The sequence below is a fragment of the Equus przewalskii genome, chromosome 3 (assembly GCF_037783145.1).
Source record: "Equus przewalskii isolate Varuska chromosome 3, EquPr2, whole genome shotgun sequence".
NCBI lineage: Eukaryota > Metazoa > Chordata > Mammalia > Perissodactyla > Equidae > Equus > Equus przewalskii.
In genome coordinates this window covers 81216211-81234955 of record NC_091833.1, presented here as the reverse complement: position 1 = coordinate 81234955, position 18745 = coordinate 81216211, and the positions used below count along the sequence as shown (strand labels likewise).

Below are 18745 nucleotides of genomic sequence, written 5' to 3'. Positions count from 1 at the left end.
GTTTGTTTCTTTTAAGGAAAAGGGTTATTTGAATTTACCTTAGGGGCCACTGGAGGAGTATTTGAATAAATAATATAGAGGAATGGAGGAAGTTCCTGAAAGAGTTGTTCTAAATAGCCCAACAGCAGAAGCAGAAGGGTTGGTCTTAAGGGGGAAAAAAACCTTCAGGCTTTTCTTCTTATTTTGAGCTTTCTTTGAATCTAATGTTTGGATATACAAATTAACTTCTGAAGGCTAGAGAGTTGAGTTTCTTACAAATTGACTTTTGTGATGCATTAACACTGGGTTTTCTCTAAATTTTATGAACTTTTAAAAAGAAAAAATATATTTACTATTATACTTTATATCATGTGTTACACAAGTGAAGACTGTCACACTCCAATATTTACTAGTATATATTTAATAAATAATACCTCTCATTTATTAAAATATGCCACGAGTTGGATGTCTACTGGAGTAATAAATTGTTTATTCAGATGTGTTCAATTTTGCTAGTTCTCTCTATTCTGTAGCATCCAAAATCAACTGTAGAAACTTGTAGGAAAACGCCCTGAGGTATTTTTGTCTCTTTTGGTTCCGGCTTTTACGTGATTTGTTAACACCTCCTTGTGTGTGTTTGGGTTGCAGAGCCGCCAATTTATATTTCCTGTTTCTAGCTGTCCTGAACTGGGTGCCTTTGGTAGAAGCCTTCCAAAAGGAAATTACAATGCTGCCTCTGGTGGTGGTCCTTACAATTATTGCAATTAAAGATGGCTTGGAAGATTACCGAAAATACAAAATTGACAAGCAGATCAACAATTTAGTAACTAAAGTTTACAGTAGGTAAGTGTAACAGGAGCTCTGTTAGGGAATACATGTGTATCATTTAGAAACATGCAGAATATTACTTTTCTCCCCCCAGGTGTGACCTGGATCCTTTTGTGGTGTGACAGTGTTTTCAACTAATTTAATAAAGTCCTTCAGTGAATTTAGTTCAGGTGTCATAGGAAAACAAAAATGTATAAGCCATTGTCAACCCAGGAGTTGATAAAGCAAAAGCTTCTGTAACTTATGTATAAGTGGAATTGAAAGAATTAAACTTCAAACCATAAGAAGGAAATCAAGCAGATCGTTTTTAATCCTAGATGTTACAATTTGGGATTAAGATGAGGATGGGATATGAAAAATATGGATGGCTATGAAAACCAAGATGGAACAGGAAAAAGAGAAGATAAGAGCTGCCTCTGGAGGAAAGGGATTCTGAAAAATGGGGAAGGTATTCTTTTTTGTGCACAAAACTAGAGACCTAGGAAACCCTGCCCACTGTAGCAACAACAGAGGACACTCATAATAGGACGTCTTTTTATGTTTGCTCTGTTGGAGACTTGCGTTTCTAGTATTTATGAAATAGAAAGCTTATGTAGCCAAGAATAAAGTCTATTAAGGTGAGTTTTCAACTGTGCTATATAGTATATGCCTACATTTACAAATTGTATTAGACCTATAATCCTCCAGAGACAACTATTTATAGCACTGATATATATATTCCTTCAAGTTCTGTGCACATTGTGTATTTTACAAAATTGAGATTGTGCTACATGTATTGTTTTTATTCTAATTCTTTTAGCCTACTATTATACCATAAACATTTCCCATGTCTTCATCTTTCAATAAAGTATTTTTATTAGCTGCATTGTCTGTCATATGACTCTAAGGTAATTTATTTAAATATTTCCCATATTTATATACTTTTGAAAATTTATGCTCCATTGAGTGTTCTTAACGAAAGTTTTAAAGATCTATGATTATTTCACTATTATAAGTAGAAGTGGAATTACTAGATTAAAGAAGAGGAATATATTTAAGTCCTTTATTTGTGTGGCTTTTATGAAAATGAATCACAAAGTTTATGATGTTAATTCTTTGGAGTCCCTTTTAATGAGAAATGTATCTACTTTTTAAACAAACATCATTAGGACTGATTTGTGAAATTTTAAATATAGTATGTTAATTGCTTTACAAACCAGTTTATGGTGTCACTTTTTTTCATTTCAGAGGTAGGAAGGTTTAGGGAGTGTTCTGGGGCTAGTGAGTATGTTAACTTTGCTTGAGGGGAGTAACCAAGTAAAGGAACAGTAATGAGAAATAAAATGTTAGAGAAGGAGTTTGAGGCCCAGTGTGGAGGTTCTACCATCTGCAAGCTGGAGTCCCAGGAAGACTGGCAGTGTCGTTTGAAGGCCTAAGAGCCAAAGAGCCGATGGTGTAGATTCTAGTCCAAGTCTGAAGGCCTGAGAGCCAGGAGTGCGGAGGTCAGAATATCAGCATCCCAGCTCAGGCAGGCAGGCAGAGAGTAAATTCAACCTTCCTCTGCTTTTTTGTTCTATGCAGGCCCTCAACAGATTGGATGATGCACCCCCCACACTCAGGAGGGCCGTCTGCTTTAGTCACTTCATCAATTCAAATGCTAATTTCTTCTAGAAACACTTTCACAGACACACCCAGAAATGATCTTTAACCAGATATCTGAGCATGCAGTGGCCCAGTGAAGTTGACATGTAAAATTAACTATCATAGATATTTTCATTTAGTAGTAGATAATCCATCTGTTGAGCAGAGAAGTAATGTGGTGAAAACGGTGCTTTAGGAAAATTGGTCTACTCGAGACCTGGGAAAAGCTTCTACTAATAGAGTAGATCTGCCTCTACTGATCAATCAAGGGCACTACTGGGAGTAGCTGCAAAGTACAGGAAGGGATTCCTAGAAGAGATATTGTGAAGAAGAACCCAATTGAATTTGATGATTTTTGAGCTTTGGAGAATAAAAGTACCACTGATAGAAATAGGGAGCATTAAATTCACCTCAGGTAGAGTGAATTGGAAATGACAGCAAGACAGGCATCCAAGTGGAAATGCCCAGTGGGCAAATAGGAACGTAGGACAGAAGCTTAGGGAGGAAGGGAGAAATTTCAAAGTCATCAGTCTGTAGAGATGATTCTGAAGTCAGGAGTTTGACTTAAATCCTCAAGGGAGAAAATGTGAGGGGCTAAAAGACTGAGCTTTGAGCCCAAATGTAGGCACCCATTTTGGCCTTTGAGAAGACTTCACAGGTGCCCTCGGACAGACACTGTCACTCTTTCTTCTGAAATCCAGAGCATTTGGTACATTTCTTGGGTTGACTTTGGTGCTCTTGTATAGACTCTAAGTTCATAATTCAGGAATTCTAAATTTGTCAGACTAGAGATTCTATTCATTTTTCTTTATTATTGCGGTAACATTGGTTTATAACAGTATAAAATTTCGAGTGTTATTTCATCATTATATTTCCATTTCTGTGTAGATTACATCATACTCACCGCCCACAGACTAATTATAATCCACCACCACACACATGCCTAATCATCCCTTTCTTCCTCCTCCCTCCACCCCTTCCCCTCTGGTAACCACCAATCCAAGCTCTGTCTCTATGTGATTGTTTGTTGTTGTTTTTATCTCCTATTTATGAGTGAGAGCATACAGTATTTGACTTTCTCCCTCTGACTTATTTCACTTAGCATAATACCTTCAAGGTCCATCCATGTTGTCACAAATGGCCAGATTTCATCATTTCTTATGCCTGAGTAGTAGTCCATCATGTAGAAATACCACATCTTCTTTATCCATTCGTCCCTTGATGGGCACCTAGCTTGGTTCCAAGTCTTGGCTATTGTGAATAATGCCGCGATGAACATAGGGGTGCATCTATCTTTATGCATTTGTGTTTTCAAGTTCTTTGGATAAATACCCAGCAATGGAATAGCTGGATTGTATGATAGTTCTATTCTTAATTTTCTGAGGAGTCTCCATACTGCTTTCCATAGTGGCTGCACCAGTTTGCACTCCCACCAGCAGTGTGTGTTTCCTTCTCTCCTACATCCTCTCCAACTCTTGTTGTTTCCTGTCTTGTTAGTTATAGCCATTCTGATGGGAGTGAGGTGATGTAGAGATTCTGTTCTATTCTAGTTGCCAAGTCAGAATAAAAGATATCTAGGTTCAAAAGTATAGTTTTGTAATAAACAGAAGTATATTATGAACAAATTTAAGGCTCTTTTGACTGACCAAAAGTTCAACCAGATGACATAATTTTATTTGGTTTTGGGAGAAAAATACCTCAAAGGTTTGTCCTGATAGTATAATTGTTTCCAATTTTATGTGAGCCATAGAGGAAATGGTTAGGGAAGGCTTCTCTTAAGAAGTGACATTTAAGCTGAAACCTGCAGGATTCTGAATTTTGTTCGTTATTAGTACTTCTCAGTGGCTTTCTCAACATTTGTTTTGAAGATTTACAAAGAAAATAACTTTTTTTCCTCCTTTGTAAGATAGTATGAGCTATACTTAGGAAAAAGTAATTTTTTTTTCTTATACTCATATCTAATCTAAAGGGAACCAGAAAAACTGATGTATCATAGAGAAAAATGAAAATAATAGTAAAAGCCCATGATTTTTATTTTAAAGGCATAGAGCATTGTACTGAAACAGTGCTGTTTATCCTTTGATGACATGTGTTTATTATATGCCAGGGATAGAGAGGTAAAATATTGATACAATCTCTGCTCTCAAAAAATAGCTGCAGGAAATAGTGTTATACAATGATTACACAATGAACAAAGTCCAGATTTTGACCAGCTACAATCAAATTTAGCAAATGGAAAAAATGCTTCTTATGGTTAATTTTGTATAGAAATTCCTGTATATAAATAATCACTGATTTTTAATGCTGGTTTATAGTTGACAATGCGTGTTTGTTTGCTTTCCTATGTTGTTCTAAAAAGTTCTAATCTTGATTCTCTAATTTAGCTGTGTAGCCTTGGGCAAATTATGTAAGCCAGTTAAATCCTGGTTCCCTTCATTAGAATGTATTAGTAATAAACAGTAAGCATAGTACCTCGCCCTTTCTAAGTGCTAAGTAAAGGTTTGCTATTATGATTATTGTAGGTTAATAACTACTAGCTGGAGTCTATGTTTGTCACATTGTCAAGTCATTTAATCAGCATTTGAGAACTCCTTAAAATACTGTATGATTTTGTAAATATTAAAATTGCCTAATGGGAGACCTGGTACCTACAGTTTTTTTTCTCAGGTGTCCTTTTAGACATAATCCAGATCTCTTTTAGATGATTTGTATACAAATTTAAAGAGGAGAGGCAATATTCTGTTAAATTAAGACCTATTCCAAGATATGGCTTTATGACTGCATTTCATAATAGAATTGGATAACTCTTTATGTCTTTTTATCTATATTCTATGTAATTTGCTTTTGTTTGGTGTTGTAGAAGAAATAATGCTTACATCCCTCCCCCCCCAATTATTCTTGAAACAAATTATGAGGATGTAAAGAAATAAAGGTAAGCTATAAAACCATGCCTTGTTGATTTAAATCTAACTTAAATTCCTGTGCAACACAAAGAAACCACTTTTAGAGAACAAATTATTTTTCAGCAAAATTAAGGCGAAAGTATTGGGCCGTTAAATTTTGCAAGTTTTTGGAAGAAGCATGTTAACATTTCTTTTCAGGTAATTTAGTTCTTGTTTGTAATATGTGGTCTTTCACAAGATGCTTAATTTTCTTTGGGTAAGTATCATTGGAAAAATAACAAGCACTGGTATAAAAATGAAGCATTTAAACCCTATTACACCCCAAGTAAGTTGGAATGAACTATTATAGAAAACCTGACTTTCTTAAGGATGCTTTTAAAATTGCATGCGTTTGTAAGGTTTTAAGCTTTGTTTCAAAAATAATAGAAATATCTTGAAAACAACTGTTAATCCTTCAACAAATTTAAGTGTCTACTGTGTTGTAGACAGTGAAAGATTTAGAGGTTTAAACAAAAAATAGATTCAATGTCTGCCCTCAAGGGACTTTTCTGATCTTTAAAAATCACCATGTTGTTGAGGTTAAGAGTTTCAAAATACTACCTAATGTTAGTATTTTCAGATTGCCTCATAAATCCATAGTTTCATGATTCTTGAAGAGACTAAATATCAGTGGCCTTCCAAGATAATTAACCTTATATGTGACATTTTCTAAAATGGTGGTTCTTGAAATTCACCTTCTAATACACAGTTATACCATGTTTTCTTTAGTGGTCATCAGTAAGTGATGATAGCTGGGAGTAATGTCCAATACTGGAGAGGTGGACTCTGGAGCTACCTTCCTTGTTTCAAATCCCAGCACCACTTAGGAGCGGTGTGACCTTGAACAAGTTACTTAATCTGTCAAAGCCACTTTTTTCTCATTTGTAAAAGGGGGTCCATAGTGTATTCATAGTACCAACCACTCAGCATTAATACAAAAATTAAATGAATTGATAAATATAAAATATTTGATAAATCTTTGCTGTTGTGTCCATGATTATTCATTATTTGCTTATTATGTTATTTTTAGAGTTTTATTGGAAAAATACTAAAAAGCATCAAAAAGAAAAAGTCATTCATAATCTCACTCTTTGTCTCTTTAAACTTGTTTCCATATTCTCTTGAAGTCCACATTCTCCACCCTTCATTCTTACCCTTCCCTCCTTCTTTACACCTCCCACCCACCCCGGTAGACTCACTGTTAATAGTCATGTGTATTCTTTCCAACTTTTCCCAATGCTTATGTAAAAGAGCTGTTTGATATTGAACTCGTAAAAAGCAAAATGAGTCTAGAAGTTTGCTTGAAGGAGAAATTGCGAGAGCTATATCCTGATCAGTGAGAGTAATACAGAGACACAAACAACCAAGTTAATGTGAGAAATTCTAGTTGTATGTTTAGGCTGTGGGAGGAGCAGAAAGTCTTCTTACTAGTTTTAATTCTCTACTAGGGAAGGAAATACAGCCTCATTTTGAATCTACCACAATGATAAATTTTCAAAGCGAATTAAATGTGGCAGTGAGCATTGTCACTTAGCTTGTAGTTGCTTTCTCACACCGTTGCTCTCTTGTGCCCTCTGTCTTTGTGCCTCCGCTCTCAGCATCACTCTCTGACTGATAAACTGTCCCGCCTTTCTTCAGCTGACTCGCTGTTGATCATGCTTCAAGACTCACCTCCTCCAGGGCTAAATGCCCCAAGCGTTTGCTCCCGTAATAGCCTGTGCATACTTCTCTCTTATGAAATTACTGTTTGTGTCTCTTTTTCAAATTTTGACCATAACTTCTGAAGGGTGGTGACCATATCTTAATCGTTTTCGTATTCTTAGTTCCTATCATGGTAACTGGCATAAATTAAGATCAGTGTATGTTTATTGACCTAAACTAGCTAACTATTGGGGAAATTAGCTATTTTTTTAAAATCCTGGTATGTACTCCAAATGGGGAAAAATTAAGTTAATCAGGTTGTAAAATTGGCTTCATTTGAATTTTCCAATGTTGAATAAAAAAATTGTCCCTGAGAGGAATCCTACTTCTGTTTGAAAGAAAAGTGAAAACCTTCACCCCACTGTTCAAATCTGTCTTCTCTCCTTACCTTCACAAATTCTCAGCAAATTTCCTTCTGGCTTTCTTCTTGGAAAATAGTCATTAAGCATGATTTATGTACCTCAAATTCCTTCTTATGTCATCCACATCTTCCGCTATTTTCTTCCAACCTTACATGAGGTGGTAACGCCCTTGCTTGTAATAGTAATCCTTTCTTAATATATTCTTAATTCCATTCCTTGTTGTTTCCCCATAGCCTCAACCAACACCCTGTACTCTGTCCTCTGTCTTCTACCTTGCCTTCTCCATTGGCTTCTTCATTTCATCCTATGTGCATGCCAGATTCTCTCATCCTCTTGTCATTGCAGTGGCTATGTTCACCCTTTATTTCTTTCACAGATAAACTTCATGAAATAGTCTGCTTCTTCAACTTCTGATCATTCCCTGATTCACTAGAGGTCTCACTTCTTCACTCTCCATGTCACCAATTTCGTGCTATCAGCTGGATGAGACATCCTAGCAACCAAATACCATAGGCATGATCCCTTTGTGACTTTTTTTTTTACTATGATTACTCCCTTTTTGAAATTTCCTTCTCCCTTGATTTCTCTGACATCATTTTCTCTTGGGTCTTTCCCCTTCCCTATCACCTTGAAGTCTCTTTTCCTAAGGAATCTCATATCCTTACCTGGTATCAGCTGACATCTATGTAGCTAGGACTTCCAAATTTATATTTCTCCTCATAAACTTCAGATCAGAACCCTCAGATTGCTGCTCATCATCTATTACATATCCTACTTCAAATGAAAACTTCCCAAGCTGAATTTATTTCTCCTGTGATGCAACCAGTTGCTTCTAACATCTGAGACATGGTGAAAAGACCATTTGTCATCCCCTCATACATTAGAAACCATAGTGTCATCCTTGATAACTCCTTTACATATAGTAAGTCATAAAACTTGGTTGTCTCTAGTACCCAAATATGTCTTGATTTAATCTCCTTCTACCCGTCCCTTTTACTGCCTTCATTCTGACCATCTTCATCCCTCCCCTGAATTATTTCAATAACTTTCCATTGGTTTCTTAGCCATTCATACTCCTAACTAGTCTGCCACCCAAAAGTCCATCTATTACTCTGTCACAGGAGCTGGCAAATAGAAATAGGATCACATCCTTCTTCTCGTGAACCTTTAGTGACTCCTCTTTTTCTATAGAATGAAATCCCTACTCCTGGATACGGCAGGTAGGACTGAACCTTCAAAATATGACCCCTGACTACCTTTTCGGTTTTCTCTGTGTTACTTCCCTCCATGGAAGAGTGAGCCAGTGTGCACAAACACTAAGGCAAGACTGGTAAAGACAAGATAAACCATTGATTTGCCTTTCTCTATGAACTGACAAACTCTTTAGGTAACCAAGGATTTTCTTTAGTTGGGTTCAACCTGGATCATAGGTATTTTGGAAGAATATGTCCTAAAAATATACTTATTGCGTAGATATAATTCTGTATAGCAGAAGTTATACAAGTATTGACCTACAGTAGCATTTCTATTTAATCTGATGCATTAATTTTTAATATAGAGGTCATATAACTTAGAATATAACTGTCACCCAAACTTCTTTGACAATGAGTTTGAATAGTTAGCCCCGTAAATATACTAGAAAATAATACACTTTTAAGATAAGTGTATTTTCATGACAAGTACCATTTCTTTATGGATATTTGGGAGGCAGTAGGGGAATGAGATAGACCTTCCTGACATTTTTGGCAGCATTGTATGTGAAATGCTGCTTAACTAGCTGATATGATGTTCTATGATACAAATTTCCTCATTCTACTCTAAGGAAAATGCTTTGTGGAGCATAATTCATGCTGTTGGCATGAAAAGGCATGAGAAGTTTGGCAAACACTGTAACATAAAGCAAAATATTTAAGTCAACTTCAAATGACATATCTTTCCTTTTAAAAAGAATTGAGTACATAGAATGGGAAAACTACGCTTTCGGAAAGAGATAAAATTTGCCATCCTCTTTCCTAAGAATCAGCTGCAGAAGACTCAGGACTGGTTTAACCAGTATTTCTATTAAATGATCATTAGAGGTGTTAATATGGTGGTATGATGATTTTTTTTAATGTTGTGTCTGGGTATCTTATTTCATTTCTTTTGTGTTTTCTTTAATTATCCATCCTATCTATCAGATTGGAAGCTGAGAACAGATGATGTGTCTTGTGCATTTCTGGATCTTTGATACCTGACTGGGGCAGTATGCAGGGATGGCTTCATATATGAATAAACCCATCAAATCTTCATTTTAATGTTATTCCAGAATTACACTCAAACACCATACTGGTTCACCTTGTACACTTCTGGTGGGAGTGCAAACTGGTGCAGCCACTATGGAAAGCAGTATGGAGTATCCTCAGAAAATTAAGAATAGATCTACCATATGATCCAGCTATTCCACTGCTGGGTATTTATCCAAAGAACTTGAAAATGCAAAGGCATAAAGATACATGAACCCCTATGTTCATTGCAGCATTATGCACAATAGCCAAGACTTGGAACCAACCTAGGTGCCCATCAAGGGAGGAATGGATAAAGAAGATGTGGTATTTATACACAATGGAATACTACTCAGCCATAAGAAATGATGAAATCTGGCCATTTTTGACAACATGGATGGTCCTTAAGGGTATTATGCTGAGTGAAATTAGTCAGAGGGAAAAAGTTAAATACCGTATGATCTCACTCATAAATAGAAGATAAAACAACAAACACCTATCAATGGAGATTGGACTGGTGGTTACCATAGGGGAAGGAGGAAGCGGGGGAGGGCAAAAGGGGTGATTAGGCTCACATGTAAGGGAATGTACTATAATTAGTTTTTGGGTGGTGAACATGATGTAATCTACATGGAATTTGAAATATATTACTGTGTACATCTGAAAGCTATATAATGTTATAATCCAATGTTACTACAATTAAAAAAATAATAAAAATAAAAAAATGTTTAAAAAACTCAAAAAAAAAAACCCAAAACAGCATACTGGTTCAAAATCTCACAGGAAAAAGAGCTGAAAAATATGTTTTAGCAGCTTAGCAACTAACTTTTAGGTGAAACAAGTTGTGGAATTTAGGTTTTTACCAGTTCTCTGGCTTCCCTTTTAATATTTAATGGATTAAAGTTCACCCAATTCACCCTAATACTGTAAACATGCTTTAAATTATCCACTGAAACTTAAAAAAAAACACCTATTGTGTTTTCAGCTTGATGGAGTCTTTAAACTTTTGTCTTTTTTCCAATTTAGGAAAGAGAAAAAGTATGTTGACCAATGCTGGAAAGATGTTACTGTTGGGGACTTTATTCGCCTTTCGTGTAATGAGGTCATTCCTGCAGATATGGTCTTACTCTTTTCCACTGATCCAGATGGAATCTGTCACATCGAGACTTCTGGTCTGGATGGAGAGAGCAATTTAAAACAGAGGCAGGTGGTTCGGGGATATGCAGAGCAGGTAAATAACGTGTTCTCAGTTGGTGACTTATTAACATTTTTTTTTCCAGAAGATAACTGAGCTCATTTTCACATGTACAGATAAAGAGATTTCTAAATTCATTTTTACCGTTAAAAAATAGAATTCCAGAAGGCTTAATCCATGTCCAGATATCAGTGGAGGTGTGCTGTATTTTACAGACAATAGGATATAATGGAAACATTTCGGTCTGGCAATCATATATTTTTTGGAACTAAATTAAAGGACCTAACAATTATTTTGCAGTTTAGAAAATTATTTTGCAATAGAAATAATCACCTCCTAATTTATCTTTCCTAAGCTTAGATTTTATGTATTATGTCGTACTGAAGCTGGAGGCATAAATTGGTCATTGTTCCTACAATCTATAATTACTTACATACCCAGGCCTTTTGAGACTTGTAGCTTCTCATGCCCCAGAGCTTCTAGACCCTTCCCCGTGCTGTGGTGAGGGAAGCGAGAACTTTAACGTTGTGTTAACATGAGTCTGAAAGAATTCCAGCTCTGCCATTTATTTACTGTGTGACTTTGGGCAAATCACTTAAAACTTAATGCCTCAGTTACTTTATCTTAAGGTGGAAAATGATATCTCCCTCGTAACATTGCTGAGAGACACAAGTGAAGTATGTACTTAAAAACGTCATGCATAAGGCCTAAATGTTGGTTTCCCTTCTCTTTCTCTGAAAGCACATGAGATGAAGTATTTTAAAATGGAATGGCCTTTTTAAACTGAACTACTGTTAAGGCAGATTTCCTTCATCTTCTACTTATGAACTAGAAAATGTTTTAGCCAAATAATAACCCTTATCTTAAATTCATCACCTGATAAATTTCAGTAAATTTTGTCATCTGATGTCACACTGGGCCCACCTTTCCATCTGTGGATTTCATTTAGATCCTCTGGTTGATAGTCTTCTCAGCGTGTCAGTGTCACTTTGTAAGCCTTCCTGTACCTAAGACATTGGTAAAAATCTTGTCAACCTGGAATTCTATTACATACCACTAAACACTTACTTTGAGGGTGACCCATTGACTAATCAGCACACTTTGAGTTCAATTAAGGGTAAGTACTCTGGCATCCCATGGCTTGGATTGTAATCCTGCTTCTAAACGCCTTCTTGTTTTGAGGCTTTAGCAAATTACTTATCTTATCTGTGTGTCTCTTTCTTTATCTATTAGACCTAATTATAGTACCCACCTCATGAGGCTGTAAAGAAGAAATTAGTTAATATATTTAAAGTGCATAATATAGATTCTAGTACATCAAAAGAACTCAAAAAAATTAATTATTAGCAAATCAGATCTTATAGCTCGCATTTTCCATATCTTTGCTATGATATACATATTAATATTTAGGACATATAGATCCATAGCATTTTTCTTACTAGCCAAAAAGCTAATCTAAAAAAGGAAATGAGGGGCCAGCCTGGTGGCGTAGCAGTTAAGTTTGTGCGCTCTGCTTCAGTGGCCCAGGGTTTGTTGGTTCAGACCCTGGGTGCGGACCTAGGCACCACTTATCAAGCCGTGCTGTGGCAGGTGTCCCACATATAAAGTAGAAGAAGATGGGCATGGATGTTAGCTCAGGGCCCATCTTCCTCAGCAAAAAGAGGAGGATTGGTGGCGGATGTTAGCTCAGGGCTAATCTTCCTCAAAAAAAAAAATAAAATAAATAAAAAATGTTAAAAAGGAAATGAAATAAAGGTTCACATGGCTTGTTCTTAGTGAATTCATGCCTTATAGAATCGATGCCTATGTTCTATAAAGGCACTTTGCTTAGGTGCTCATTGGTTTCATAAAGCATTCTAAAATTATCATTTGATCCATTAGAAAATGTTGTAAATCACTAATATCCAGCTTATTTTTAAAATTTTTTAATAAAATTTTCTGGGATTAAATGCATATGTGTTCAGAACATTCGCATATACATTTAATCTCAGAAACTACCTGTATGGTTAAGAACAACAACAGAAGTGTTTTCAGCTTTTCAGTGCCTTCTGGATAAGCGTGTTTACCGTATGAGTGGATGCTCTCTTCTGCAGAGTTCTGCATGAATTCCAGTATATATTTCAGACATTCTCATCATACTTGCCTTCATTTGGGCAATTTGTGATGTCAATTTTCTGGCAAGAATGCCTTAGTTTTATCTTAAGAATTGATGAAAGGATAAACACTTAAATATCAAGAGTTTAACCTTGAATTCTTCTTGTTTTGTGATTTTTTTTAAAAAAATATATATTTTTAGGACTCTGAAGTTGATCCTGAGAAATTCTCCGGTAGGATAGAATGTGAAAGCCCAAACAATGACCTCAACAGATTCCGAGCCTTCCTGTGAGTGATACATGACTTACCTTTGTGGGTATGAGTGGAATTATGTGTTGCAATTATACTTAAAAAACTCAATAAAATTTTTCTGTATGTATACGCAAGTTAAATCACTAAAGGCCATATGTTTAGCCACCTATAAATTTGACTTATTTTAATAATTTGGTAAATATTTACATGTGTATATCTTAAAAACAACAACAGCAACATAAACTTGTTCTTAAAATAATCCTAGAATCTCTTTCAGTGGTGTAAGAATGTCTTACATGAGCTCTATATTGAGCCCAAGACGTGTTTAGAAGGAGGTGTATGAATAGAACTGGCAGCTTGACATAACAGGATATTGTCTTTCTGCAGAATTAGCGTAGCAGGTGGACAATTCTGATTGGCACAGGTTAGCCAATGGTTTGGAAACATGTCTAAAAAAAAGTATGGGAAGCCATGACAGTGTTCATTCTGGAGGTTTCTTGTGTTGTCTACATCCTTTGTGCAAGGACAGCCAGAATTTGGAGTCTTAACCTAATTTCAGGCCTAGATTCTGCCACTTAAGTGCTTTATGCCTCAAGCCAAGTTATTAACTCTTCAGGATCCTTAGTTTCCTGATTTTTAAGAGGAGACAATTAGATCTACTTCATAGTGGTGATCTTGTGAGAAAATAGTAAAGTTCCCAACTCATTTTTTGAGACCAGAATTACCCTGATACCATTACCCTGATACCAAAAACATACAAAGACATTTAAGGAAAGATCAATATCCCTCATGAACATAGATGCAAAAATTCTACACTAAATTATAGCAAATTAAATCCAACCATATATAAAAAGGATAATACATTATGACCCAGTGGGACTATCCCAAAAATGTGGGATTGTTTAACATTCAAAAATCAAACAATGAGGGCCGGCCCCATGGCCTAGTGTTAAGTTTGGTGTGCTCTGCTTCAGTGACCTGGGTTCGGTTCCTCAGGCAGGAACCTACACCACTCATCAGTGGCCATGTTGTGGCAGCATCTCACATACAAAATAGAGGAAGGTTGGCACAGATGTTAGCTCAAGGCAAATCTTCCTCAAGCAAAAAGAGGAGGATTTGCAACAGATGTTAGCTCAGAGTGAATCTTCCTAGGGAAAAAAAAAATCAAATAATGTAATTCACCATATTAACAAACCATCTTTAACAAATTAAAAAAGAAAAACCAGATGATCATCTCATAGATGTAGAAAAAGCATTTGACAAAATCTAACTTTAGTTCTTGCAAACTGGAAATAGAAGGGAACTTTCTCAATCTGATAAAGGGCATTGATGAAAGACCTACAGCTAGCATCATACTTAATGGTGAAAGACTAAATGGTTTTTCCTAAGATCAGGAACAAGACATGGATATTTGCTGTCACCAACTTTTATTAAATATTGTACTAGAGGTTCTAGCTAGTGCAGTCCGACAAGAAAAGGAAATAAAAGCCATCAAATAAGAAAGAAAAAAGTAAAACTGACTTTTATTCATAGATGGTGTGATGTTCTTTGTAGAAATCTGATGAAATCTACAAAAAGCTACTAGAATTAATAAATGAGCTTAGCAATGTTGTAGGATACAAGATCAATACACAAAAATTAATTGTATTTCTACATCCTAGCACTGAGCAATCAGATATTGAAATTTTTTTAAATAAAACTTACAATAGCATCTTACAGCAGAAAAAAGTGAAATACTTGAGGAGGAAACTGACAAAAGATGTGAAAGCCCTGCACACTGAAAACGCCCAAACACTGCTGAGAGAAATTAAAGAACTAAATAAATGAAAAGATATATGTTGTTCATGAGGTGAAAGATTCAATATTGTTAATGATGTCATTTTTTTCTCCAAATTGATCTATAGATTGTGGAATCCCAACCAAAATCCCAGCAAGATTTTGTTTTTTAGAAATTAACAACTTTATTCTTAAAATTTATGTGGAGATACAGAGGACCTATATTAGCTAAAACAACTTTGAAAAAGAACAGAGTTGGAGGGCTCACACCACCTGATTTCAACACAGCTTGTAAAGGTACAATAATGAGGCCAATGTTGTTTTGGCATATACACGGTCCATTAGATCAGTGGAAAAGGTTATAAATTCCAGAAATTGACCCACATATTTATGGACAACTGGTTTTTGACAAAGATACAAAGGCGAATTAGTGAAGAAAGCTTAATCTTTTCAGTAAATGATACTGCAACAATTGGATATCCATATTCCCCAAAATGAACTTGAATCCATACCTCTCACCATTTAAAAAATTAAAAATGGATCTTACACCTAAATGTAAACCTAAAATTAGAAAACTCTTAGAAGAAAACATAGGGGAAATCTTTGGTATGTTGGGTTGGGCAAAGATTCCTTAGATATAATACCAAAAGCACAATCCATAAAAGGGCAAGAAAGCAATAAAAGGGCTTCATCAAAATCAAAACCTTTTTCTCTTCAAATGACAATGTTAAGTGAATGAAAAGATAAATCACAGTCTGGAAGGAAATATTTGCAATGCATGTTTCTGATGTAGGACTTGTGTTCAGAATATATAGACTTGTCAACACTTAGTAATAAGAAAACAAACAATACAATTTTTAAAAGGGTCAAAAAAATTTGAACAGACACTTCACCAAAGAAGATATATGGATGACAAATACCTGTGTGAAAAGATGCAAGTTAAAAGTAAAGAGCTATAACTGCTACAACTATACCAAGTGTTGGTGAAGACGTGGCGGAACTGGAACACGCACATGCTGCTTGTGGGGATATAAAATGGTACAGCCACTTTGGAAAGCAATTTGGAAGTTTCTTAAAAAGTTAAACATAAGCCTGCTATATGGTCTGGCTGTTCCACTCCTAGGTAGTTACACAAGAGAAGAGAAAATATTTGTCCATACAGCAACCTGTACACAAATGTTCATAGCAGTGTTATTGGTAAAAACCAAAAACTGGAAACAACCCAAATGTCCATTAGGAGGTGAAAGGATAAACAAATTGTATGTCCATACAATGGAATACTACTCAGCAGCAAAAAGGAATTCACTAGTGATACATACAGCAACATGGATACGTCTCAAAATAACCATGTTGAGTGAAAGAAGCCACACGAAAAAGAAATATACTATGTGATTTGATTTATGTAATCTCTTGAAAATGAAAGCTAGTTTATAGTGACAGAAAGCAGATTAGGGCGTACCTGGGATGGAGAGAGTGGGAAGGATGGATTACAAAAAGGCATGAAGAAACTTTTGGGAGTGTTAAATATTTTCACTGTCCTGATTGTGACGATGGTTTCAAAGGGGATGTATGTCAAAACATCAAATTTTACCTTTTAAATATGAGCAGTCGATTCTTATTAGTTATTCCTCAATAAAGTTGTTTACAATTTTAGAAAGAGTAAGACTTATCACGGAAGGAAGTGTGGAAGATAGCGGTAGCATCTTTAAGTAGCACCTGATACGGACAGGTGGTAGGGCAGGGATGGGGAGCTGTGCAAGGGAAGAGGGAAAGGGCTTGATCCAGATAAATAGAAAATACCAGAATTAAATCTTCAAGAATAAGAAGATGCCATGCAGACAGCTAAGTGCGGAGAATGGCTGACACTCCAGGTTGAGGGAGCAAAACAGGCAATGGCAGAGAGCATGAGACCATGGTGCGTTTGTGGAGTGTGGTTAAGCATGTCTGGAGTGTAGGTGAGCAATAAGGTAGACCATAAGGAGGCCAGATCTTAAAGGATCTTGTGTATTTTGCTTAAGATGAAATATTTATCCTGATTTTTTGGGGGTTACTATTAGAGAAAATTTTCCAAGGTCAAATTTTAGATGGTCTTCATGAAGAGACATTAGGCAGATGTCCCTCTCTCATCAGAAACATGCTCATAAATCATCTCTTAGGATGAGTCCTTCTCTAGGATTATTTCCTCTAGTTGCTGACTGTCCATACAGTTTTCTTTTGTAAATGTCAGATTCAGGGTCTGCCAGTTTTTGAATGTGAGGTCAGATCTGTCTTAGCGTCCATCCCACACAGCCCTCCTCTGCCCACAGCGGGGAATGCTGGCTCCCCTAGCAGGCTCAGATTTGCCTCCAGCAAGGTGAATCTTGTTTACAGGCAGGAGAGAGCAGGAAGGAACTCTAGTCGAGTGCTGTGTGATCTGAAGCATAGGAATATGCACAGAATCTGACACAGAGCATTTGTTTAGTAGATTTTTTTTAAAAAATTATAAAAATATTGTTGCCATACTAATTCTGATCCTGTGTCCCAATTCTGACAGCTTGGGTAGCATCTGAGACTACTCTCCTGCTGCCTCAGACCCTTCACTCTGGTGTGAAGTTAACCAGATTTCTGAGACTGGAGTCCTGATCTGCCTTTGTCAATCTCTCTCTTCATCCACTTTGGACATGATTCTTTGTTAATAGACACTTCTGAACATCACTTTCTGTTCTGGGTACTGAGTCTTGCCCCAGAGCCCTTACCTAGTCTTAAGGCTCTGCTACTTCCCGGTTCCCCAAACTATCATTTGCCTCTGGATTCCTAGACACCATGTTGGTCTGCCCTGTAGTTCTTCCATCGGTGGTGAGCACTTCTGAGTCTGTTTGAACATGTGCTGCTTACCTTCTGATTAGCATGGTCTGACCACTGAAGTGGCCTTCCTCTTGGAATCCACAACTAAAAGATGCTCTCTGCTTCCTCTCCCCTCCCTCAGATCCTGTCTTCCTCAGTGATTGGACATCCCTAGGTCTGCCCTGTTAATGCCTATATTGAGAGATGGCTTCAGCAATTTCAGGGAAACATTTAATGAGAGAATCAGCCCAGATTAATAGTGATTTTCTGTGAAACTGTTTTTAACCACTAGACTAGCTCCTGTCCTTTTCCTGCTTTGTAGCCTAAAATCAGCAAAATCGAGATGCTCAAGCTCACTCTCTATGTGATGCCTTCTGTGCTCTTCTTACTCTCAGGTAGAACGGACTGACTTCCTATTTATGCCTACATTGTATGCTGAATATCAGATTTCTATCATAATATCTGTAGTATTTCTATCACACTTACATATTTCTATATCAACCACCTCCTCTTAGACCACAGGAGACAAGATTGTATGTTTGTTTTTCCCTTCCCAGCCTCTGGGTGGGAGTGCTGGGCACATAGTCAATGTTACATAGGTTCTTGAATGGATGAGAGCTGTAGGTGGACAGTCAGTGCTTATATGGAATCCAGAGGTCCCATGCTGTAAGTGCCAGATGTCATACACCCATCAAGTGCAGGCCATGTTTCGTATTTGGGGCCGGTGCAATCAAGATAGAAGCTGGGCTTCGATCTAAGGATCTAAGGATGGTAAGTAATCTAGAGTGATGTAATGGTGAAAATTAAGAATCCCAGGGGAAAAAAATCTTAATACTTATTAAAGAACTTTGGAAATGATGCTTTTATAGGTTAAATCTGTTCCTGTGATGGTTCTAGGGGTGACAAATGCTG

At 36.5% G+C, this 18745-nt stretch overlaps 1 protein-coding gene across 2 annotated transcripts in view; it reads left to right on the top strand.

The window, feature by feature from the left end:
• ATP10D (ATPase phospholipid transporting 10D (putative)) overlaps positions 1-18745 on the top strand; it is a 109973-nt gene that overhangs the window by 36343 nt on the left and 54885 nt on the right. For both annotated transcript variants that reach the window (XR_011538760.1, XM_070615019.1), the window contains exons 3-5: positions 628-822; positions 10720-10924; positions 13185-13270. Coding sequence is in view for 1 of the 2 variants with exons in the window: in XM_070615019.1 (XP_070471120.1) it covers positions 628-822; positions 10720-10924; positions 13185-13270 (486 nt within the window). In the remaining variant the exon portion in view is untranslated. The remainder of the gene's footprint in view (positions 1-627; positions 823-10719; positions 10925-13184; positions 13271-18745) is intronic.